This window comes from Plecotus auritus (assembly GCF_963455305.1).
Source record: "Plecotus auritus genome assembly, chromosome: 1".
Classification (NCBI taxonomy): domain Eukaryota; kingdom Metazoa; phylum Chordata; class Mammalia; order Chiroptera; family Vespertilionidae; genus Plecotus; species Plecotus auritus.
The window spans coordinates 25,956,859-25,982,207 of record NC_137770.1 but is presented as its reverse complement, the minus strand read 5'-3'; the positions used below and the strand labels follow the sequence as shown (position 1 = coordinate 25,982,207).

The window sequence follows — 25,349 nt, the reverse complement described above, 5'->3', positions numbered from 1 at the left end:
TCTTGAAGAAGATGTGCAAGGCCTACATAGAGGAAATTATAAAACTGACTGAGCTACCCTGGCTGGTGTGCTCTGCGGTTAGAGTGTCTGCCCTAGCACCAAAGAGTCTTGGCTTCAAGTCCTAGTCAAGGGCACATACTTGGGTTGCAGGTTTGATCCTTGGCCTCAGTTGGGGCGGGTGCCTGCCAAGGCAACCAATTGATGTGTCTCTCATATTGATTTAGTCAGGGCACATGATAGGGTTGCAGGCTTGAGTCCCAACAGGGGGTGTGCTGGAGGCAGCCAATCAATAATTCTCTCTCATCATTGATGTTTCTGTCTCTCACTCCCTCTCCCTTCCTCTCTGAAATATATATAAATCACTAGAGAAAGAATGAAAAAAGAAAATTGGATTCCCACCTCTCACCCTACATAGAAAGTAATTCCAAATTATGTGTAAAGGCAAAATTTTAAAATATTTAGAAGAAATATTTAGATTATCTTTATGACTTTGGATTAGAAAATGATTTTTTAAAATAAAACACAAAAGGCATTAATTATAAGAAAGTATTAACTATGGAAGACAAGATTGAGGTCATTCGGCCGCGCTCAGGGTCTGCTCTTCCACTTGGCGCGGTCCCTGGTACGGGCAGGCGGTTGCTGGGACTGGAGGTTGTAGCCCTCGAGGCTCCCCATGGAGGAGACGGCTCACCCGGCTTGCACCTCCCACTGGACGGCAACGGAGGCGCTGGCCGCTCGAGCGCAGGGGAGGTCGGCCCCCTCCGCTGTGTGAGGGTGTGGGCGGCGGTGACCAGAGGGGAAGCCGCGCTGCGCGGTCGGCCTGCCCACGGGAGTTGAAAACCGCATCCTCGCCTCCAGCACCAGCCTCTCAGTCCTGTGACCCATGTGACTCCCAGGCACCTCTTCAATAACAACCGCAATGAGTCCGGGGCGCGGAAAGTATGACTTCTGTATTGGTCTGGGGCTGGCTACGAGCTCCAGCATTTTCACTGGAGGGAGCTTCATTTTGAAAAAGAAAGGCCTCTGCGACTGGCCCGCAAAGGCTCGATGAGAGCAGGTCAAGGTGGCCATGCATATCTTAAAGAGTGGCTGTGGTGGGCTGGACTGCTCTCAGTGGGAGCCGGTGAGGTGGCCAACTTTGCCGCATACGCCTTTGCCCCAGCCACCCTCGTGACTGCGCTGGGAGCTCTCAGCGTCCTGGTCAGTGCCATTCTTTCTTCATACTTCCTCAATGGAAGGCTGACTCTTCCCGGGAAGATTGGGTGCTTGCTGAGCATCCTGGGCTCCACAGTGATGGTCATTCACGCGCCAAAGGAAGAGGAGATCGAGACTTTAAACGAGATGTCACACAAGCTCTGGGATCCAGGTTTTGTGGTCTTCGCAAGCACTTGTGGTCATTGTGTCCTTGATACTAATCTTCGTGGTGGGACCCCGCCGTGGACAGACGAACATTCTCGTGTACATCACAATCTGCTCTGTGATTGGAGCGTTTTCGGTCTCCTGTGCGAAGGGCCTGGGCATAGCTAACAAGGAGCTGTTTGCTGGCCAGCCTGTGCTGCAGCACCCCCTGGCCTGGGCCCTGCTGCTGAGCCTTCTCGTCTGTGTGAGCACGCAGATCAACTACCCGAACAGGGCTCTGGCCATACTCAACACCTCCCTCGTCACCCCCATCTACTACGTCTTCTTCACCACCTCCGTGCTGACCTGCTCAGCTCAGCTATTCTCTTTAAGGAGTGGCAGGACATGCCTGTGGACGACATCATCGGCACCTTGAGTGGCTTCTGCACAATCATTGTGGGGATATTCTTGTTGCACGCCTTCAAAGACGTCAGCTTTAGTCTAGCAAGCCTTCCCGTGTCTTTTCGAAAAGATGAAAAAGCGATGAATGGCAATCTCACTAATATGTATGAAGTTAATAATAACGAAGAAAGTGTAACCTGTGGGATTGAACAGCACACTGGGGAGAATGTCTCCCAAAGAAATGGAAATCTGACAGCTTTTTAAGAAAGAAAGAATCAAAAGTTGATAATTGTTGTTATAAAGTGAATTTGAGAATCAGAATGTGTCGGAAAAAGCAGTATTCTCAAATAATGTTCTCTAAAGACAATCTTTTTTAAGGTTTCACTAATTTGGACCAAGAAATTACTTTTCTTATATATAAATGATGGTAGCTCACTAAAATAACCTCAGTACCTGGCCAATTTTTGTTAACATTGTATTATTGTAGCAGTATTAAAATTTTTCTTTTTAAAAAAAGACAAGATTGATACATTTGACCATATTAAAACCAAAGCAAAACAAACAAACAAACAAACAAAAATCAAGCATAAACTTAGAGAAGGTATTTATAAGACAAATAACTGAAAAAGAATAAAAAACTTCTACGAATATATTAAAAAATATATATTTTTAAAGCCAAAAGAAAGTTGGCAAAAGACACAAACATATTTCACACAGGAGAAAAACACTTGACCAATAAACATGTGAAAAGATAAACAACTCTTAGTAATTAGGAAAACAAATTAAGATCACAATGAGACAGTCTTTTATATCCACACTAGTAGCCCTGCGCATGAATCCGTGTGCCAGTAGCTCTCTGCCACCCTCCTATAGCTCCCCCCGCCCTCTTCTTCCCCCCTGCTCCCCATAGCTTGCTGCCCTGCCCCCTCCTGTAGCTTTTTGCCGCCCGCTTGTAGTTCGCTGCCCCACCCTCCTGCAGATCGTGATCTGGTCGTTATGCCTCAAGGCATAATGGATAATTAGTATATTCCTCTCTTATTATATAGGATGATTCTCCAAAACTAAAATAGTTGATAATACTAAGTGTTGGTAAAGATGTAAATCTGGAATTCTTTAAGTCCTGCCAGAGAGCGAGCCTACATTGATTTAATCACTTTGGAAGACTAGCACTATTTGTAAAGGTGAACATTCACATAACTATGACTCACCTGTTCCACTGGTATATGAGCTTATAGTCCACCCACCCCCAAAAAAGATTGGAAACAACCCAAGCATCTGTTGAAGGAAAATGAATACATAAATTGTGGTATAGTCACACAACTGAATATTATGCAGCTGTAAAAATGAGAGAACTACAGATACATGTAACAATATGGATAAATTTCAGGAATGTCATAGTGAAAAACTGTAAAAAATTACAACTTGTAAAAGACTCAAAACAAGAAAAACGAATATGTTATTTATGGATTGTAAATAGATAATAATTTTTTAAAGCAAAAGAACATCAATCAAAATTTAGTTTAGTGTTTATCCTTGGGTATGGGAGAAGGCAGGAAAATGAGTTACAAAAAGAGCACACATTGATGTGACAGTATTGGCAGTATTTTGGGGGGGATGTTTTTCACATATATTTTCAGGGATGGAAAAAAGTAGTCTTACAATTGTAATACAAATAAATAATACAATAATTAATAAATAAACTGTTACATGTACTCACAACTGTAAATCTACTTTTGCCAACCCCTGTATTTATTTAAATTGTGGTAAAATACACATAACATAAAGTTTACCATTTTAGCTTTTTTAAAGTGTGCAGTTCAGTGGCATTTACATTGTTGTGTGATGTAAGGGCACATCCATTATCCACCATCCACCTCTAGAATTCTTCTCATCTGGTAAAACCAAAACTTTATATCCATTAAAAAATAATTCACCCCTCCCTCCAACCCTTGACAACCACCATTCTTTTTTCTGTGTCTATAAATCTGAGAATTTTAGTTTTTGAGAGATGGGACATGGGTGTTCATTTTATTGTTATGCTTCATATATATATTTGTTATGCTTCATATATATATTATGCTTCATATATATAACTTCCATATATATATTTCACACACATGTATTTTTATATGTATAAAATAGTATGTGCCTTATTTTTTTAATGGCTCTGAAAAAATAAAGAAAAATATCCAAAATTGGCCAGAACACGGTAGGTGCTAGCATGTAAATTGATGCAATTTTTAAGACATTTAAAACTCAACATGCAGTAATATTGACATATATTTTATGGCTTTTGGGGCTATTGTGTTTTCCATTTTTGTTTCTGATTATTCATTGCTAGTATAGAGAAATATAATTGATTTTTATGTGTTAGCCTTGTATTCTTGCTAAATTCACTCATTAGTTCTAGGAGTTGTTTATTTTTGTTATTGATTCTTTGGGATTTTCTATGTAGATGATTATGTCTTCTGTGAGCAAGGATAGTTTTCTTTCTACTTTTTCCACTCTGTATATTTTTAAAATTTTCCTTTCCTTATTGCAATGGCTAGGACTTTAAGAATGCTGTTAAATAGAAATGGTGAGAGTAGACATTCTTGTCTTGTTCCAGATCTTAGGGCGAGAGCAGTCTTTCACATAAAGTATGTTGTTAGGTGTAGGATTTTGTAGATGCCCTTTATCAAGTTGAAGAAGTTCCCTTCTATTTCAAGTTTTGTGAGAGCTGTTTTCTTCTTAAATTAAATGGCTGTTTAATTTTGTCAAATATTTCTTGCATCAATTAATATGATCATGTGGTTTAACTTTTTAGATTGTTCATATGGCTTATTAAATGGATTGATTTTCAAATATTGGAACAACTTTGCATTCTAGATTTAAATTTTCCTTGGCAATTATGTATTAATCTTTTCATGTATTGTTGGATTTGGTTTGCTAATAATTTGTTGCAGATTTTTGCACCTGCTGTTCATGAGGGATACTGTGGTTTTCTTGAACTATCATCTGATTTTGGTATTGATATATCTTTTTGGAAGGCAATTTGTCCATTGTAACAAGTCTTAAAAATGTATGTTCACAAGGATTCCACTTCTAAGAATTTATCATAAGGAAATAGTCAGATGGCCCTGGATTTAAATATCAATGCATTTCCTTACCAGCTGCTTAGATTCAGTGGCTCTGTTTTCTAACCTGTAAAATAAGAATAAGAGGACATACCTCACAGAGTTGCATTAGATGAGACAATTCACACATACTGCCCAACATCTGTAAGCTTTAAGTAAATGGTAGCTCTTGGTATTGTATTATACTGTCCAGCCTCTGTAGTCTGTCCAAATGGAAGGGCATCATTTTTGCTCCCATATTGGCTCCCACTTAGAATCTCCTTATTTTGGTGGGTATGGTTCTCCTCATTTCTCATCCCTGTCTTATATTAGGTGTGCTAGGAGTTGGGAATGCAAAGGCAAAAAAGATACAATCCCTGCCTGGGAAGCTGAATCTATTAGAGAGGCACAGGCGCAAATACGGCATTATAAATGGGGATCTGCCACGGGCAGTGGGCCCTGGACGCGCATTCTGAGCATCTGTATCAGGAGATGGGGCAGTCACCGGAGCTAGGGGATCAGGAAAGAAGGCCGCAGGCTGTTCCCATAGCAACAGGACAGGCCAAGATCTGGAGGACTCTCGAATCACCTCTGTAGCGTCTGAGGGTCCAGCAAAGGCCAGTGCGCTTCTCTGGTCCAGAGGCTTGCAGGTCCTTGGCTGTAACGAAACTGGAGCTCCGCGCCTCTGATTGGCTCAGACAGCTAGGGGCGTGGCCTGACGTATACACAACTGGAGTTTTCCTCGCGGAGCGGAAGCCGACCTGGTCCGTCCCGGAAGTGCAAACTCGGAGGTCGTACAGGTGGGGATTCTGTGGTCTCGGCGGCTTCATTCAAGATGCCAGGAGCCGCGGACAAGGCCTCGGAGTTGTCCGAGAGGATTGAGAGTTTCGTGGAGGCCCTGAAGCGGGGCGGCGGGCGGCGCAGCTCTGAGGACATGGCTCGGGAGACCCTGGGGCTGCTGCGCCGGATCATCATAGACCACCGCTGGAGCAACGCAGGTAAGGCAGGCCTAGCTCCATGGCGTCCCTCCCCACTTTCCGTTCTCCCTTCCCGGCGGAGAGTCGCCCAGGCCTCCCGGAGTACTTGCTCTGCTCACCCTTTCTGTCTTGGACTTCAGGGGAGCTGATGGAGCTAATCCGCAGAGAAGGCCGGAGGATGACGGCCGCGCAGCCCTCAGAGACCACCGTGGGCAACATGGTGCGGAGAGTGCTCAGGATCATCCGGGAGGAGTATGGCAGGTCCGGCCCCTGTCCTGGGCTCCGGTTTGGATCCAGTGACGCTGTTTGCACGAGCCCCTTGGAGTCTTTATTGGAGCTGAACAGGTCTTGTTGCACATCACACCGCCTTCTCACCTCCTTCTGTGGTCTTGTTGCCTCCGTAGACTCCATGGACGCAGCGACGAGAGCGACCAGCAGGAGTCCCTACACAAACTCTTGACATCCGGAGGCCTAAGCGAGGATTTCAGCTTTACTTATGCCCAACTCCAGTCCAACATCATTGAGGCAATTAACGAGCTGCTTGTGGAACTGGGTAAGAGTCCTGATCCCTAGGTGGGCGGGACAGGTTGCAGAAAAATGAGGGGACAACAGAAGACCCTCGGAGTTGTTCATCAGCAGAGATGGGCGGTAGCTAGTACTCTGGTTTCCAGAGGTTTCCCCTCCATCCTGATGAGGGAGGGTTGGAATAGGTGGTAGGACTAAGATAAGCCACTCTACATTTCCTTACGGACCAAACCTTTGTAGATTGCAAATCCACTGTGGCAGAGACTCCACTAGGACAGGGCTTTCTTTTCTTTCTTTAAAAAAAAATTTTTGTTGTTAATCCTCATCTGAGGATATTTTTTCCATTGATTTTTAGAGAGAGTGGAAGGGAGGGGGAGAGACAGAGTGAAAAACATCGAGATGAGACACATCAATTGGTTGGTTGCCTCCTGCATGGGGCACAAGCCTGCAACTGAGGTACGTGCCCTTGACTGGAATCGAACCCACAACCCTTCAGTCCTCAGGCCAGTGCTCTAACCACTGAGAGAAACCAGCCAGGATGCTTTATTTTCATTTAAAGAAGATGAACTCTCTAAAACCATAGCTAGTAGATCCTCCTTCACTAAACTTCCTCTTGATTTTTATACCCACTCACACCACCTCCATTCCCCTTGTCTTTGTGAACCAGGAGACCTGCAGGTACTTATTGCAATCAGAGTTCTTCAGGGGAGAAAGAAGCTGGGTCTGTCTGTGCACTGAGCTGCTGCTTCCAAATTCCTTCCCTATTTTTCTTCTGTGGCCTCCTTCTCAGATGGAGGTGTGGCCACCTTTGGGATGATTTTTTTTTTTTAAAGGGAAGTTCTGTTTACCCCATTCTCAGCACTGTAGAATTTCCCAGAATGGATCATTTCTTGCCTGAAGTCATTGTCTTCAAAATCAGTTGTAAGGGAGCTGGTGTCATGCCAGGGCAGGGGGCTAAGTTGATGATGAGGGGGCACTGTTGCAAAGGAGGGCAGGCTGAGAACTTGGGAGACAGAAGATCTCAGAGGAGCAGGGTTTTTAAGAAAATGTGACATTTCATATTAAGTTTGTAAACCCCGTGTTACCAGCATCAGCTAGGTGGGCAGTCTGTGTGATGGGCACACGTCCCCTTTGGTGCTCTGTCATGTCTGTCTATAATGTGGCATGACGGTTTCGTATTTTCCTTGTAAAACTGGTTGTTCTTGCAGAAGGGACAACGGAGAACATTGCAGCCCAGGCTCTGGAGCACATCCACTCTAATGAGGTGATCATGACCATTGGCTTCTCCCGAACAGTAGAGGCCTTCCTCAAAGAGGCTGCGCGGAAGAGGAAATTCCATGTCATTGTGGCTGAGTGTGCTCCTTTCTGTCAGGTAGGGGGGACTGCTGGAGTTGCTAAGAAAAATGAAAACTGAGGAGAGAATAACGGAGTGATAGATGGGATCCATGCTAACTTTGAATTGATAAGCAAGACATTGAGAAGATCAGTAAAAGATTAAGGGAATTTTCAAGTTGTTCATTCTGTGAAAATTCTTAAACATTGGTTTAAGAAAGTTGGGTGAACTGCTGGGTCCATCAAAAGATAAATATTGTTTTTTAAGAATCAAAATAGGGTAAATTACCTTGAGGATGATCAAGTCTTGGTCTAACACTTAATCCCTAGATAAATAATAGGTTTCAAGAAAGGAAATCTATAAGGAGGCAGAATGTTGTAAAATAATGAGCCAGGAGCTCTCATCAGCGATGCCTGATTATGCAAGCAAGTAGTATTTCCAGTTTTGGCACTGCTGTGGAGTATTAAACATTTATTAGCTTTCTCTGGGCTTCCTTGCAGCTTACCAAAGAATACCTACTACAGGCACAAAAATGAGTTAGTTATATGTTGAAAATTGTGTGTTGCATTTGCTCAGTATTACAAAACTCCCCAGATCCAGTTACATTTGAGAGGTCTTTCACTCTCTCTCACTCTTTGTCCCACCATCAATCAGCCTCTCTCTCCTTCTGCAGGGTCACGAAATGGCAGTCAATTTGTCTAAAGCAGATATTGAGACAACTGTCATGACTGATGCCGCCATTTTTGCTGTGATGTCAAGAGTCAATAAGGTGGGTGTGTTTGGAGTTATGTTGAATTTATGAAGATTATACCTCTAAAATAATTGATTTTTAGTTTCTTTTATAATATCCATGGGAAGAGGTTTTAGCACCTTTTATAAATATATATTTTTTTATTTCAGAGAGGAAGGGAGAGGGAGATAAAAACATCAATGATGAGAGAGAATCATTGATTGGCTGCCTCCTGCACACTCCACACTGGGGACCAAGCCTGCAACCTGGGCATGTGTCCTGACTGAGAATCGAACCATGGCTTCCTGGATCATAGGTCGACACTAACCACTGAGCCACAGGCATTGAAAGTACATACTTCAACTCTATTAACTGAATTATTTTCCCTTTGTCTATATCATTGGTCCTCATTTGGAATAGCCTCTCTTTTGGTTAAAGCATTGAAAGAATGAGGTGGGACTACTCTAAGCAAGTCAGCTACTAGGGATCCAGTAGAGGGCTCCCCCCTTATGCTCAGAAAGCTTGGCGGTGGTAGATGGAAAATGAGAAAAGCTCCCCACTTCTCAGGAGGTGTGGTATATAGGTTTTTAGAGACAAGGCTAAAAGTAGATATTGCAGTTTCCTGTTCTGTACTTTGTTCACTTTTTCCTTTTTCCTTGGGAGCCCACTTTTAAGCTTGAACTGTGGTCCAAAGCCTAGAATCCTTTTCTTTCTATTCTTTGTGACCCCTCAGGAGGCCAAGACTTAGGCCTGAGCAGTTAGGCTGTTGTGCCCAATGGCCCTGTTAAGGCTTTATCCCTGGGATGGCTCACATTTTTTTTAAAAAAAATTTAATAATTCTTTATTACATATGTTCCCCTTTTCCCCCACTGACCTCCTCCAGCCTACCTCCCCTCCCTCTCTGCGCCGCACCCCCCCTCCCCCCGCATCAGGCCCTTACCTCTCCATTGTCTGTGTCCATGGCCATGCATATATGCATACAAGGTCCTTGGTTGATTACCTTCCACCCATCCACCCACCCTCCCCTGCCTTCCCTCCTGTCTCATTTTTCTTCCTGTCTCAAAGGTGATCATTGGCACGAAGACCATCCTGGCAAATGGTGCCCTGAGAGCTGTAACAGGAACTCATACTCTAGCATTGGCAGCAAAACACCATTCCACCCCACTCATCGTCTGTGCCCCTATGTTCAAGCTTTCCCCACAGGTATGTCTGTCTGCCTTTAACAGAGATAAGGAAGCCAAAGGGTAGGCTTGATCTCTGGGCCTTCAACCTACTCTAGAACTTTTCTTATCTGCATTCTCTCAATGGATTAGATCCAGTGGAGGGTGGAAAAAGCCACATGAGTCTTGATCCAGGAAAAACAGTCGATATTTATAACCTGTCAGTTTTAAGAAGTCAAAATTGTAAGGTCAGGACGATACATAGTTGGGGAGGCCCACTGTTTACATTGCCACCACTCCTCATCACCCTGACCACTTCTCAAAATGCCAAGCAAGTTAAAACTAGGAACATGCAATTTGTTTTATTTGTCATAGTTCCAGGGACTGTCCTCTGAAGCCTGAATATGAGTTACTAACTGAAGAGTCGTTTCATTAGTGATAAAAACTATTTGCTTTGAAAATGTCAATCTATTTATAGGTCTCTATATTTTTAATTGAGGTATAATTCACATAACATGCAATTAACCATTTTTAAATGTTCAGTAGCATTTACTACATTCAGAGCATTGTGCACCTACCACTCTGTAGTTTCAAAACTTTTTCTACATCCCAGGAAAACAGTCTGTACCCATTAAGTAATCATTCCCTTTTCTCCCCTGGCCTCATCTCCTAGTAATCACTAATCTGCTTTCTGTCTATGTGGGGTTGCCTATTTTATTTGTATGGGGGTTTTTTTGGTTGGTTTGTTTTAAAATACGTTTTTATTGATTTGAGAGAGAGAGAGGAACCGAGAGAGATCAGAACATTGATGAGAGAGAAACATCCATTGGCTGCTTCCTGCATAACCCCTACTGGGGATCAAGTCCCAAACCCATTGAACCAGTGACCTCTTGGTGCATGGGTTGACTATCAACTACTGAGCCAGGCCTATTTTGGATATTTTATATGAAAGGAATACAATAAGGGTTTTTTCACTTAGCATAATGTTTTCTGAGTTCATCTGAGTTACAGCACAGTACTTGGTTTCTTTTTATGACTGAATAATATTCCAGTGTATGGATATACCACAATTTATCTGTTCATCTCTTGATTGGCATTTGGGTTATTTCTACCTTTTGGCTTTTGTGAATAATGTTGCTATTAGCATATGTGTACAGGTTTCTGTGTGAACATATATTTTTTTATTCCTCTTGGGTATATACCTAGAAATAGAATTGCTGGGTCTTTTTTTAAGAAACATTTTTTCTTTTCCAGTTCCCCAATGAAGAAGATTCATTTCATAAGTTTGTGGCTCCTGAAGAAGTCCTGCCCTTCACAGAAGGTAAAAAAGTGTGTGTGTATTTGGAATTTTGGTTTTGGTTTCGGTGGTCAGTGGAATTTAATGCTACCAGGTTGTGCTTTTTATCATACTTACTGTGGGGACTGTTCTCTTCAGCATCTTAGAGTGCCTGGAGGCCTGATCTAGTTTAGGTACCTTTTGTTTTGAAACTAATCTATTTTAGGTGAGTTACTGGGGCTATGGTGGTTGGATCACCCAGCATTGACTGGGTTCAGCTTTGCATGTTATTTGAGACACAGGCAACAACCCAGTGGGAAATGTACTTGTTTTCAGTTGCTGTCAGAAGTCATTTTGGTGATGTGACTGCCAAAGGAAGCGGGCTCTGAAATGTTCTGACTTATACAACTTGCCTAAAGGGTTTTGTGTGTTGGGGTCCTTTCTCTGACTTCTGAGGCAGCAGCTGTGTTCAATGAGCCTCATCAAGTTAACATGGCCTTAAACACCCTCTGGGAGCAAAGCATAGTATTTAGGGTGCTAATTCTCCTTGGAAGTTGAATAACTTCATCCATTTATTTAAATATTCATTCTTTCAGAAATATTTACATCTGTTGAGCACCAGCTATATACCTGGCACTATTCTAGGCCCTAGGGACATGACAATGAACAATACAGATAGGCCCTGCTCCCACAGGGCTTACGTTCTGTTGCAGCAGATGGACAAGGAAATGTTAGGTGATGGGATGCTTTCGAGAAAAAAACTAATGATGATGAGATAGAAAGTGGTTAGGAGACTATCTTAGATTGGAGAAGTGTCTTAATGAGATGACATTTCAGCTGAGTTCTGAATGCGTGGAGCCCCACGTGAAGGTCAAGGGGAGAGTTTTCCAGGCATTGGTGCAAAGGGACTGGGTTAGGTACATGTTTAGCCATTTGGGGGAAAAGTGGCCATATGGCTGGAGAGGAATGAGCAAGAGGTAGGCGGTATGATTTGTAATTAGTGTAGTGTGGTGGGATCTTGAAGGTTGCAATCCCAAGTTTGAATTCTATTTTAAGGGCTAAAGAAAAGCATTGGATAGTTTTAAACAGGGATTATGATCTGAAGTCAACTGTTCTGGTTTGCATTTGTCGCAGCTTCCCTTCCTTGGGGTAGCAGGTATTGCCTGCATTATTGAGTCTAGAATCTATAGGCTACTAAACCATTAGAGCAGGATCCTCAATTTTATCTTTATAACCTGTGATTGCCTTTCAGGGGACATTCTGGAGAAAGTCAGCGTTCATTGCCCTGTGTTTGACTATGTTCCCCCAGAGCTCATTACCCTCTTTATCTCCAACATTGGTGGGAACGCACCTTCCTACATCTACCGCCTGATGAGTGAACTGTACCATCCTGATGATCATGTCCTATGACACCACTCGTCCTAAGCAGAAGCTGCTTAGGCAAACACAGAATGGAGACTTCAATGCCACTGCTGAAATGTATTTTCCTTGTAATGGGGGAGTGAACTGGAGTCAACCTAAAAAAACTGGATACCATTGCGTACCTTTTTAGTCACCCCATAACAAGGATGCACATCCAGGAGTGTGTGTGTGTGTGTGTGTGTGTGTGTTTGCCTTTCAGGTCTTAACAGAGCAGCAGGGCTTAACCTATTGTTTTTGGAGCTTCTTAGTGACCTGGGGTGTCTGTTTCAGGAACTTAAACTTTGTGGTTCAGTGGTGTGTTAAACATAACACTGAACAGCTTGCTGGGATACAGGTTTTTGCTCAGAATGGCTACCACACCTTTTCGTAGGCTGTGCCAATAAAAGCTGCTCGAAGGTTCCTGACTTGGTTTATTTATTGTTCTGCTCTGATTGAACTGCCTGAAACAGCAGCAGCAGAGCCTTTTCGTGTTTCCATAGAGGGCTGTAATTAAGAACAGTCTAAAACAGAGAAGTACAAATGAAGTATTTACAGTTTCCTTTATAATTTACTGGAAATGGTCCCAAACAACTTGTTAGTAATCTAAGAGTGTGGTTCCAAAACCTCTCTGGTCATTAGAACCATCTGGGAGCTTAAAAAAACAAACATTCTTGGGCTCCATCCCAGACTCACTACATCTGATCTCCAGGGTGGCACCTGGGAATCTGTTTAAAACTCCCTAGAAAAGGACACCCTCATGTACTGTTAATAGGATTGTAAATTGGTACAGTCTTTCCTAGGGCAGTTTTGAATCTGTACTTCTAGAATTATTTGTACAAGCACAAATTATTTGCACAAAGGTATAGACGAAACTGTCTATTTTAGCAGCTGTAATATCACAGCTTAAGGGTTCAGCAATAACATTTTGTATTCTGTTAGTTAAAATCAAGAAAGGTTTTAAAATAATGACATACCATGGAAGATTATGTATCTGCTGCATTAGAGGTTTCAAAAGGGTGACTTGAGGACAGTGTCTGGATTGAAGACATTTTGGCTGGTTCACCAAATATTTAATTTGAATTAGTTATCAATACTTAAATATCTGGAGATTGCACATTAGACAAATTTAATTTCTTGCTTCTTTGAGAACTCAGAAGGTCTGGCAATTCTGAATCCACATTCCCAAGAGGCAGCAGTTGGCTAGAGTTGGGTAGCTTCTCATTTCATTAGATGGAAAACCTCCAGTTTTCTGCAGTTCCTCCCTGCTCCATTTAACTTATTTATGTTATCTGCCTAACCCCTGTAAGGCATTTGATATGTGAGCCTTGTGTTAATGAATGGCATAGATTTGTAAGAAAGTCCATTTTATGTTGTTAAAAACAAGATGGGAAACAAAGCAAGCTGCAGAGCAACATGCTTAATATGATCCTTCATAAACCAAAACATGTAGCCCTAACTGGTTTGGCTCAGTGGATAGAGCGTCGGCCTGCGGACTGAAGGGTCCCAAGGTTCGATTCCAGTCCAAGGGCATGTACATTGGTTGCAGGCACATCCCCAGTAGGGGGTGTGCAGGAGGCAGCTGATCAATGTTTCCCTCTCATTGATGTTTCTAACTCTCTATCCCTCCCTCTTCCTCTCTGTAAAAAATCAATAAAATTTATTTAAAAAAACAAAACATGTATTTGCATAAGATAAAAGTCAGAATAACACTCAACATTGGCAAGCAGGAAGACATCTAATTTTTTTTAGTATGCTTATATATTGTTTCCATATTTTATGTGTACTACTTCAGTAATTACATCTTAAAAAGTCTCCCCAGGTGATCCAGGTGATCTGTGTGTTTGGGAAGCAGAAGTCCAAGGCAGATTTGAGTGTGCAGGGAAACCCCCTGGAATGCTTGTCTCAGAGGCTGGCCTCCTGCCTCTAGACGGTGGAGTGGAAAGAGCAGCAGGAGTCTGCACGTTTAACAAGCACCCCACGGGACTTTAACAGGGGATTTGATAACCACACTTGGGTAAACACTGGCCAGAGGCACTCTACTCTTTTGATATCTACTTAGCTCTTTGCCTTGGGGCACTTGCCTTCCTCGAGGGAGAAAAAAAAAAAAGCAAGATCTGGAGAGTCAGTCTAAAAGACTGACCTAAAAGTGCTATGACTCACAAGAGCCTGACTCACTCAGGCCTCAGTCTGTCAATTATTTCTCACAGCATCTAAGACCCCAGCTTTCTCAGTGAAGTGGTTTATAGCTGCCAATTACGAGCAATCGTCTCCTCTGAAGGCACTAATTCTAACAGCAATTCACTTGGATATAATTGTGTGGTCTGGAGTAAGAGCAGCAGTGAGTCAAGGAACTTAAATGTTTCTGGCTCCAAAAATGCTTTATACTTGTTCTTTGTGCATCTTTGTCTCCCGGTTAAAATTAGACCAACATCCTTCTCAGGCATAACTGGGATGGATGAGGGTTACAAGGGTAGAGGTTCTCTTTTCGGTCAGCTTTTCAGTGCCTAGAACATAACTGCATAAAGGCATATTCTTTAGACTTCAAGTAAAGCCCACAAAGCTATTTATATGTCTCGTTTTTTTCTCTTTTCCGCTCTCCCTCTTCCTATTTGAGGAAGAGTAAATATTGGAAAGGGAGACACTGATCTGAACAGGAAGAAACAGGAGTTTCACATCGACTTACTACCTGCCAGCCTTTGTGCCCACCTTACTCCCCACCTTCGCAGTAAGAACCCAGAAACTCATTAAAAAACAAAAACAAAACCGTTTTAGCTTAGAGCGAAATAATAGAAAGAGGATGCCAAGCATGTGAAAGGTTTCCTGACTATGCTAAATAAACCAAGTTAGATAACTTACTCAATACAGTTTGTAAAGACACTTTTTCCCACGGTTTGTATCTTCCAATTTGGGCGGAGGGCAGGAAAGGCACAATTCTTGGAACTCAAATAAGGAACAGAAATTCCTAATTTAGCCTCAAAAGAGAAGTCTCTGAAAAATACTCTACCAAGAAAAACTTAAGTGTAAAGTGATACCTCAAAGAAATAAATGCCAGTACCCATAGGATCATAAGTTTCACAGATGTGCTTCAAACCCATTTCTCAAAGCAATCTGTTGCATCAGTGTGTGGGTTAATGAAGGCTGCTAGTCACACGGTTTTGTCGTTGAGCTATGTGGCTCTATAATACCACATATGTAAAACTCAGTACAGCAGAACTTTGCCATAAAGATGGGGCCAGATGGTGATGTAATTATTGTAAAGGCCCCATATTATCCACCTGTCCTCACAAAAACTCCCTCTGCCGACATGAACCTAGTTCACATAAAGGAGCTATTTTGAAATGTGCCTTGGAAGTGTTTTATATCTGGCCTGCTTTGCTTTGAATTATTCTTTCATTCACCAAACAGCTGTTCCAGGGTATTGTGCAATGGCTAAGCAATTATTATTAATAAAGTGCTATAGTCTAAGCTTTCAGTCTTCACACACTCTCACAGTGCAGGGCAGCATTTGAGCCCAACCACACTTGAAATGATGATTGCTTGATGTTTATATTAAACTAAAGGCCCAGTGCACAAAATTCTTACACTGGAGGGGGGGGGGGTCCCTCAGTCCAGCCTGCGCCCTCTCGCAGTCCAGGAGCCCTCAGGGGATGTCTGACTGACGGCTTAGGCCCGCTGCCCCCCTTCCCGCCCCCCCAGCGGGGAGCAGGCCTAAGCTGTCAGTGGGACATCCTTAGTGAGGCCATGAAGGCAGGAGAGGCTCCCACCACCACCACAGTGCTCACCAGCTGTGAGTCTGGCCAGCTGTGAGCCTGGCTTCTCGCTGAGCGGCGCTCCCCATGGGAGCGCACTGACCACCAGGGGGCAGCTCCTGCATTGAGCATCTGACCCCTGGTGGTCAGTGTGCGTCATAGCGACTGGTCGTTCTGCCGTTTGGTTGATTTGCATATTAGCCTTTTATTATATAGGAGGATACTGTGTGGAAGAGAAGGAGCCTTTCAATAGTGGTTTTTATTTTTTTCAGGCATGTTACATTTAGAATTAAGACCTGCCTAGAAAAAAACTTGATAAGATTCCTGAAATTCATAATCTATTTGTTAAATTCTGCAGTTTACTACTACAAAAGAGAGGTGATGAGCTACCTTGGATAATGATAAACTAATAACAGTAGCTAACTCCAAACCACTTTTTTGTGGGACTGTCATTACTTGCTTTTGAAGGGAACAAGCACACTTTTTTAGTCAGGCAAGTTGTGTGGGCAGAGTCAGGCCAAATCTAGCTTCTTCAGACTGCTACTTGAGTCACTAGCTTCCTGGCTCCATAGATTCCAATATGTAAGACACTCAGATTCCCACGGGCTTTGATGGGGTTGCCTGAACTTTATCAAATGTTTCTGAGTGCTCTTTGACAAATGGGCATGCGTTGAAAATGCCCAAGGGTTTGAAAAATACCAAGCCATAGGATAACCCCTTCTTTCTTTATACCCTCCACAATTTCTGATGCAATATATTCAGGAGTTACTGAAAGATGAATAAAGGAATTAATGGAGGGATAGAAGGAAGAGTTTATTTGGTACACATTATCTAGATTTTTGGTTTCCCAGACTTCTTTTCCTCTCTTCTGAGCTCATGTTTTTGCCATCTCACTGTTAATGAGCTCAAGGAGGGTGAAAATAGGACATACAGTGGCAAACATGCCAGTCAGTTCTCATTGTTAACCTGCTTTTGTAAAGAGTTTTGATGGAATGGGGTGGGACTTCAGGTGGGAGCAGGGAGAAAGTTCTTTGTGCCAGAAAATGCCATTCCCTTCTCTCAGATGTGCTGTTACCTGTGAAGCGGTGAAGCGTCAGCTGAGCTTGGCTGTCAGTGCTCTCTAGGAACTGACTGGCTGCATCTGTTCTCACTTGGCATGACTTCCTCAGCCCCCTACACATCTCTAGAACTTGGCCCCCTCCTTGGCCCTGTTCTGGTTGACTTGTTTTTTTCACTCTGTTAGACTCAGATCCCAGCTGTTCATTTGTTCTGACCCTTTGCCTTGCTCTGAAGTCTGATTGCTAAGACCTCTCCATTGTCAACTACTTGTGGAATTCCAGATGCCCATCTACATTCAGGACCTTGCCCTAGCCCTCTCCTCAGTCTCTCCCCTTCCTTTTAGCCTACACACTAAGCTTTCTGAGACCTCTCCTATTGCCAGCTTTAGCCTCAATTCTGACAGATTCTTATCTCAATAATAAAGACACAGCTGCTAACTCGGTGATCTCTAAACCTAGAGTTACCATATTCTATCATCAGTTTCCTTGCCTTTCTCCCTGACTATAGCTACTATTATATATGTTTCTTAGTTATGTACCTTTATTTCTCAATAAAAACTTGAAGGATATTACCAAAAAAAAAAAGGAAGTGCCCATCTCATCTCTCAGGTTTTACTCTGAAGTTAATGAAACCTCCACCAACCAGAATCTAATAAAAATGAACTACTAAGTTTCAAACTGATAAATCACTAATAAATTAAAAATGCATAGAGCAGCATATGGAGATAATAATATGCTGGAAGGAGTGTATAATGTAGTCACACAGACCTGGGTCTGAATTCTGGCTCTCTTAGGTAGGTCCTCAACAAACTAGTTAACATCTCTGAGCCTTAGTAGTCTCACTGTAAAAAAGAGATACTAGCTTCCTAAGAGGATTGTTGTAAGGACTGAAATAACGTATACATGGTAGCTATTCTTGTTATTGGAGCTAGAAAACTTGGATACCACTCTCAGCTTTACTTACTAGCTGTGTGATCTTAGATAATATCACTTAATATTTTTCAGCTTTACCCCCCTCTGTAAAATGGGGAGAATAATACACCTTATCTCATGGGTTACCAGGAAATTCAAATAAGATAGGAAAGGTATATAAAAATTATTTTGTAAACCTTAAAAATTATGAAAAAAATGTCGTAATGAGAATTTCCATTTTTGTATTTCCTGACCAGCCTCTTCAAACTGGCCTTTGTTATCAATGAAATAATTCCATTGATAAATTGGAAAATTTAAATGTATCTTTACTCTTATGGCACCTGAGTTAAAAACAAACCGGAACAGAACCCTAATAGGCAATAATCAAAGTAATGTTAGATATTTTTGGCTAATAGGTTGGTTTTATGCTGATGCATGCTTCTGAGTTTATAAATTATTAAAATAGGATAATTATCTCTTACATTGATTGATCCAGGCTAGCTAGAAAAATTGGTTACATAATTTATGGAGAACTTTTTTGAATCCTCTCTTAATTTCCAGAAAACAGTGGTTTGGGATTATAGCAAACCTTTTGAAATGGCACCCCATCATCCTTATATAAGAGGTATTGTAACATTTTTTTAAATCCCACACATCAGTCTGATCTAAAAGATTTCAAAACTCCCAGGACAGTTGGCCTCCATGTAGCTCTGGAGAGTGGAGACAGAGGTCCAGAGGCCAGGGCACCCCCGCTGGGCCTGGAGGCAGAGCCCCTGACAGCCTTGCAAATCCCCCTGAAAGCACCCTCCTGAGGTCCTCTCTCCCAGCTATGAAACCGTCTATGGGTATTTAGAAGAATAAAGACCATTTCTAGACAGTGGTGCCTATTCTTTAGAGTTCCAATTATGTAATTCTACAAGGATCCCCTTGAAAACCAGTGAAGGCTTTCCGTGAGCCTTCTCTGAGGCACACACTAATGAATGCAATACTTCATTGCTCCTGTAAGATTCACTGCAGGGCTATTGGCAAACAAACTTTTCTTCCATGAGCACTAGTTTGTTTCCTGTATTTAAAAAGGAGGAAAATAATTCCACTGATACAAAGGCCAATTTGAGCAGGCTGGTCAGGAAATAAAAAAGTGGAAATTTTCATTGCATCATCTTTTTCATTGTATAACATCCCAGTTACAATAAACATTGCCAGCTGTTTCTTTTGCCTTTTTCCCTGCTATAGGACTTTAGCCTATTGAGTCTTATTAACCAGAAATAAAATCATCTAAATAGGTGGGGGGAATACAAGTTAAAAGTGGCATAACAAGCATTTGCAGAAAAATCCCAAATGAAATTATGAGGCAATGAGATACACATATTGTAATAAAACCAAGATATAATTTGAAAGGGACCAAAAGAACGCTGACTCCTGAAAAAATGTAGAGAACACACCTGGTTAGGTTGAAAGAGTAAATGCTGCATTTTGATATGAAAATTGCTTTCACATAGAGATACTTTATAAAGTACAAAAACTATTTTAAAAAACAAGCTCATAGTACTTTCATCACTTTACTACTCTGGAATATGAACAACATCACTCTGAATTTTCAGTGACAATAAAAAAAAATGAAGAAAAGAACCTTAATTTCTCTATTCTATCCTTGTTCTTATTTCTCTTACCAATAGTTTTTATCCCTAAAATAATCTAACTATAGATCTGATGGAAGACTGCAGAGAGCGGTTTTATTGAGGGTAGAGAAACTCTTTAAGTCTGAGATTTAGAATATAAAGCAGCAGCAGAGGGAAGTGAAGGGAGGGGAAAGCTAGAGCAGGGCCCTGGGCAGTCTAGGGCGCGGATTTGATTCCTGGGAGTTCAGCATTAGGTAAATTAACATCAATGCAAATTATGAGGCCAGAAAAAAATTGCAAAACAAACTAAAGCCCACATCGCAAGAAAACCATCAACCAACCAACCAATCAGACAATCATTAAATTTTATCCTTAAATAAGTTACAAAAAGTAGATATTATAGGGCATCCTCCTGTGTCCATGGATGCAAATGAATGAAGTGTCTTTAGGCTTGAATTCCATCTTGACTACTCAACTAGAGGGATCATCAGCTCAAGGAAGACTGACATGTTTTCGGGTGCACTGGGCTGCTTCGGTGAAGACTGCTGGTACCTGCTGTTTATGCTCTCTGCTCAGAGGCATATAGTTAGCATCCCTTTTGGTTCCTTATAGATCAATAATTCTGTTCTCATAGTGGCTCACAAGGAGGCATGGATGCCTGCAGGCTTTGCCTTGTATCACATCCTTCTTTTCTAAAGAGACGCCAGGCCTGGGCCATTTTGCGAAGTTTTGCAAGATTGGGTTTAATCTATGGGAAGAAAGAAAGTAATTCCAATTACCAGTAGGAAAAGCCGTGTAGCATATAAGTATTTCCTAATTATCACTATTCAAATTTGTTTAGATTTCTAATTCCTGGGTTCAGAGACAGTATAGATTTCCTAAGGTAAGTGGTACTGAAAACTTTAAATCTAGATCCCCATCTCTTCAGGAATAAGGACAAAACTTTTTTTTCATTTTTTTCACTGTCATGTAAAGCAAAAAGGGTTTTTGTGGTTTTTTGTGTTTTTTTGTAATATGTTTTTATTGATTTCAGAGATGAGGGGAGAGGGAGAGAGAGATAGAAACATCAATGGTGAGAGAGAATCATCGATTGGCTGTCTCCTGCACGCCCCCTCCTGGGGATCAAGCCCACACTTGGGCATGTGCCCTGACCAGGAATCGAATTGTGACCTCCTGATGCATAGGTTGACACTCAACCACTGAGCCACACTGGCCAGGCACAAAAAAAAGTTTTTAATAGAGTAAAATCTACTGGATTAGTCAGAAAACATCAATATCTGAAAACTCCATACAAGAAAAGGCTTTATATCCCTTAGCAGAAAAGGTAAGCAAAAGAAAAGATTTAGGCCCCAGCCAAGAGGCTCAGTTGGTTGGAGCGTCATCCCCCATATGCCAAAAGGTTTAGATCCAATTCCCAGTCAGGGCACATACCTATGTTGTGAGTTTGACCCCTGGTGAGTACAGGAGGTAACTGATTGATGTCTCTCTCTCACTGATATCTCTCTCTCTCTTCCTCTCCATTCCTCTCTCTCTAAAATCAATAAAAACATAGCCTCATGTGAGGTTTTAAAAACATCCTATCTAATAAAAGTAATATGCAAATTGACCGTCATTCCAAGACACAAGATGGCCGCCCCCATGTGGTCAAAGATGGCTGCCCCCATGTTGACACAAGATGGCCGCCACAAGATGGCTGGCAGGGGAGGGCAGTTGTGGGCAGTTGGGGGTGACCAGGCTGGCAGAGGAGGGCAGTTGGGGGAGACCAGGCCAGCAAGAGAGGGCAGTTGGGGGGGGACCCAGGCCTGCAGGGGAAGGCAGTTGGGGGGACCAGGACAGCAGGGGAGGGCAGATGGAGGGGGACCAGGCCTGCAGGGGAGGACAGTTGGGGGGGCAGGCTTGCAGGGGAGAGCAGTTGGGGGGACCAGGTCTGCAGGGGAGGACAGTTAGGGGCAACCAGACTGGCAGGGGAGGGCAGTTAGGGGTGACCAGGCTGGCAGGGGAGGGCAGTTAGGGGCGACCAGGCTGGCAGGGGAGGGCAGTTAAGGGCAATCAGGCCAGCCAGGGAGCAGTTAGGCATCAATCAGGCTGGCAGGGGAGTGGTTAGGGGGTGATCAGGCTGGCAGGCAGAAGCAGTTAGGGGCAATCAGGCAGAGACAGGCAAGCGGTTGGGAGCCAGCAGTCCTGGATTGTGAGAGGGATGTCCGACTGCCCATTTAAATGGGCAGTCGGACATCCCTCAAGGGGTCCCAGATTGGAGAGGGTGCAGACTGGGCTGAGGGATACCTCCCCACCCCTATGCACGAATTTCATGCACCAGGCCTCTAGTATAAATAATATTTTGGAAAGCAGCAACATGGATATTCCTATTATATTCTTGTGTTCTGTTTCATTTAAGATTGTAACAAGGACAGGAAAAGTTCTTTAATTTAATCACTGTGCCTTTATTGTATTGTTGACATCATTGTTTCTGGGCTGCTGAGTAATCAGGGCCAAAGCTTGATGTGGAAATCTCCTAAGCTTGCTTCCCCCAGCCTGATGATGCCCAAGTCATAACTCTAGAGATCCTTGGAGGTAGCTACCATTTCCAGCAGTGCTACCAAGCAACTGGCTGTTTAGGTTCCATGTGCCAGCGTGAATTTGCTGTTTCTACCAACTTTCTGTAACCCCAGAACTTCTGCATCTTATCAAATCTAGAGCCAATAGGCAACAGATGTTCAGGGCTATGAGCTTGTTTTTTAAAATAGTTAACCAGTATGTACATGTGTTAAGCTTAAAAAATACAAAGGCATCATGTGTATAATCTGACAGTTCCGCCTAAGCTCCATTTTGAATTTGAGCTAGAAGCTGAAATGGTGAGACTTTACATAAACTTCCAATGTGTAATTTTCAGAAATCTCCTGTTTTGGGAAGGATTAAGACATTACATTTGGATAATAGCATCTGAAAAAGGAAAAGCAGATAAACTTTGCTTCCTCTTCTGTTAGTCATCACTGTACCTGTTTTTCCTGCTCCAAGTGGTCTATGTCAGCCAACGGCAGCATAGAAGGTCTCCCATGAGCACACTGGAATGGCAGCTGGCACCAGGACAGGGCTTCAATAAGGCGATAGCTCTCCTCTAAGCTCAGGCCATCATTAAACTTAATGGCCCCTAAACGAAAGACAGAAACAAGAAGGTTATGGTGTATATGGTGGGAAACCAATGCTGACCCTGGGTCAGAGCCAAGTATCTGGGAAAAGTAAAATGTTTCTGAGGCTCTCTCATGTGACTTTAATACTGCTTGAAACTCAGGCTTCAGGACTGACCTCTCTCTCAGCTTTTCCTTATGGAGCCTTTGTCTTTCTTATCCCTGTTGGAGGCATTCCTTAACTTGTTAGGTTTTTGCTTTCAGAGTTTTTCTCAAAGAGGCAAGAGCACTATTTTTGCCTACTTCTTATATGTTTATGAAGTCAAGGTCATCCTTTGTCCATAGCCAATCTAGCACCAAGATCTCTGACTGTTTTCTACAATGTCCATTTCATTTGCTTCTTTTTTCTATTTCCATAATAATCTTAATCTAAACGCATATTGTCAGAACTGCCTTTATGCATACATTAACTTAATCAATAAATACTTATAAGTATATACTTTGTATTAGGAGCTATGCCAGGCAGTGAATGAGAAAAGGGTCTTCACCCTCATGAAGTTTATGATCTAATGGGTCTAAGAGGTGAGACGAACATTAAATAATTACACAATAACTTAAATGATAAATTATGTATGTAAAATACATATTTATATGTAAATATATAAAATACATTTTATATTATAGATTTAAATTGTAAATTATAAGTTTTATAAAATGTAGGGTATGAAAGAAATGTAATAGAAAAACCCAGTTTAGGAGGTCAGGGAAGGCTTCCCTGGCAAAATAATATTTAATCTGAGACCTTAGGTTTAGAAAGACAAGAAGGAATTGGAAAGGCATTTCAGACGGAGGAAAGGGAAAATGCGGAGGTGCAGAAACTTAAGAACTAGGCCAAGGAAGAGGCTAGAATGTGAAGGGCAAGGTGGAGAGTGAGATGAAACGAGAGGCAGGGGGCAGATCATGAAGCCCCCAGCAAGCCATGTTGAGGAGTAAAATTTTTATCCTAACAGCAATGAATAGTCTTGACACCTTTTAGTTAGAAGAATGACATGCTCAAAGGGACGTTTCAAAAAGATTCCTCTGGGTGCTGAGGGAAAAGGAGCTTGAAGCAGAGACAGAATGGATGTGGGGAGACTAAGTAAGAAGACTCAAGTGGCAAGAATGAGGGAGGTAGCAGTGGAAACAGATCATGTCAGACAGTTTTAAGATACACTCTGAAGGTAGAGATAGTGATGGTGTACATATGAGGAGTAAAGACAGGATAAAAGGAGTTTAGGATATTTACAGGAGACAAATTAATGAGTGACTGGTTACTTAGCTAGAAAAGACAGGAAGTGAAGAGAAGAGAAGGTTGATGGAGAGAGATCAGAGGAGGGTGTCAGTTAACTGGAGACCCCTTTGTGGTCAAAATGACAGTTGCAGGGGATTCTGTAGCTGTCAGGACCCCTAAGGTAAGTTCCTCCAACACCATCTTCTATATCTATATGTATAGATAAAAGGCTAATATGCAAAGTATCCCCTCGGGAGTTTGACCGGGAGACCGGAAGTTTGATCGCTTGCTATGATGTGTGCTGACCACCAGGGGGCGGTGCAGAATGAAGGAAGGCCCAAGCTGGCGGACGGAAGGCCCTGATCTGCCCTGATCGCCAGCCAGGCCTAGGGACCCTACCCGTGCATGAATTTTGTGCACCAGGCCTCTAGTTTTATCATATTACCCTACTCAAGAACCCTTGATGATTCTAATGCCTTCTGTATAAAATCTAAAGGTTTTGTTGTGATCTTCTAGGCTTCTTTCTTATCAGTCTAATTTATTGGTACTCTTTGCTGTGCCTCATGTAACTAATTTGTGCCTCTGGTCTGCATAGACTATTTCTTCCCCCTGCAGTAAACTTTCCCTTCTATCCTGTGAATCCATGTCCCTCAGCTCATTTAAAACTTGACTCAAAATATATCTCCTCTAGGAGTTACTCTTCCACTCATATAAGTCAGTCTGCATTATGGTAAAATCTGTATATTGTATTTTGCTTTGTAAACGTAGTTTTCTAGTGTTCAATTTGAGTGTGTTCAGTTTCTTAACCTGAATTGTGCCCGCCCAGAAGGGTAGTAAATGTGCCTTCCACTTCTTTCATACGTGCTGTACCTCCACCAGTGCTCAGCACGCAGAGGTGCTTGTCGCTGTTTGTTGAGTCTTACCATGGCAGGCTTGAGATGCCAACACCTTCTGGACCGTCAGTGGCAATGTCCCTTGGATGCCTCCTGTGGTCTGGAGTAGCTAATGCATAAACACATGCTTTATTAATGGGAAAGGAAATGGGACAATGGCGCCTTTTGTGTGATGCCCTTGTGTGAAACCCCAAAGAAGAGAAAAGTTTACCTCCACTTGTTCTCGAATAAATTCCTACAAAGCAAAAAGGAAACCAGGCATTAATCTACAATTATACTTGCCCTTGGGTAGTTTACAAAATATCCCAATTTTCTTCTTTAAAATATGCCTCCTGAAGGAGAGTTCCAGCAATATAGCACTTAGGTGCAAATAATTTATTTGTTGTAAGGCACTTTAAATATGAAATACAAAGACAACTGACTAGGACTCTTATTGAATAGAGAATATGTTAGCTACTGAAAGTTCCTCCAGGGACAGCTCAACGA

General features: G+C 42.4%; 2 protein-coding genes and 1 pseudogene across 4 annotated transcripts in view; 2 read left to right on the top strand and 1 right to left on the bottom strand.

Annotated features, from left to right (window-relative positions):
• The first annotated feature begins 919 nt into the window (after positions 1–919).
• LOC308245521 (magnesium transporter NIPA2-like) lies at positions 920–2,004 on the top strand (annotated as a pseudogene). The gene has a single exon. The product of its transcript is annotated as a magnesium transporter NIPA2-like (transcript).
• A 3,559-nt stretch (positions 2,005–5,563) lies between these two features.
• On the top strand, positions 5,564–13,901 carry EIF2B2 (eukaryotic translation initiation factor 2B subunit beta). The gene is made up of 8 exons (XM_080678008.1): positions 5,564–5,833; positions 5,953–6,073; positions 6,217–6,365; positions 7,546–7,709; positions 8,344–8,439; positions 9,466–9,603; positions 10,815–10,881; positions 12,089–13,901. The coding sequence occupies exons 1-8, from the start codon at positions 5,671–5,673 to the stop codon at positions 12,244–12,246; spliced, it is 1,056 nt and encodes a 351-aa protein (XP_080534134.1). The 5' UTR covers positions 5,564–5,670; the 3' UTR covers positions 12,247–13,901.
• Positions 13,902–19,326: 5,425 nt separating this feature from the next.
• LOC308252249 (acylphosphatase-1) overlaps positions 19,327–25,349 on the bottom strand; it is a 44,818-nt gene continuing 38,795 nt past the window's right edge. For both annotated transcript variants that reach the window (XM_080676574.1, XM_080676571.1), the window contains 4 exons: positions 25,075–25,098; positions 24,894–24,972; positions 22,572–22,723; positions 19,327–20,323 (listed from right to left, as the gene is read on the bottom strand). In XM_080676574.1, coding sequence (XP_080532700.1) covers positions 20,204–20,323; positions 22,572–22,723; positions 24,894–24,972; positions 25,075–25,098 — 375 coding nt within the window. In that variant the 3' untranslated portion in view covers positions 19,327–20,203. The remainder of the gene's footprint in view (positions 20,324–22,571; positions 22,724–24,893; positions 24,973–25,074; positions 25,099–25,349) is intronic.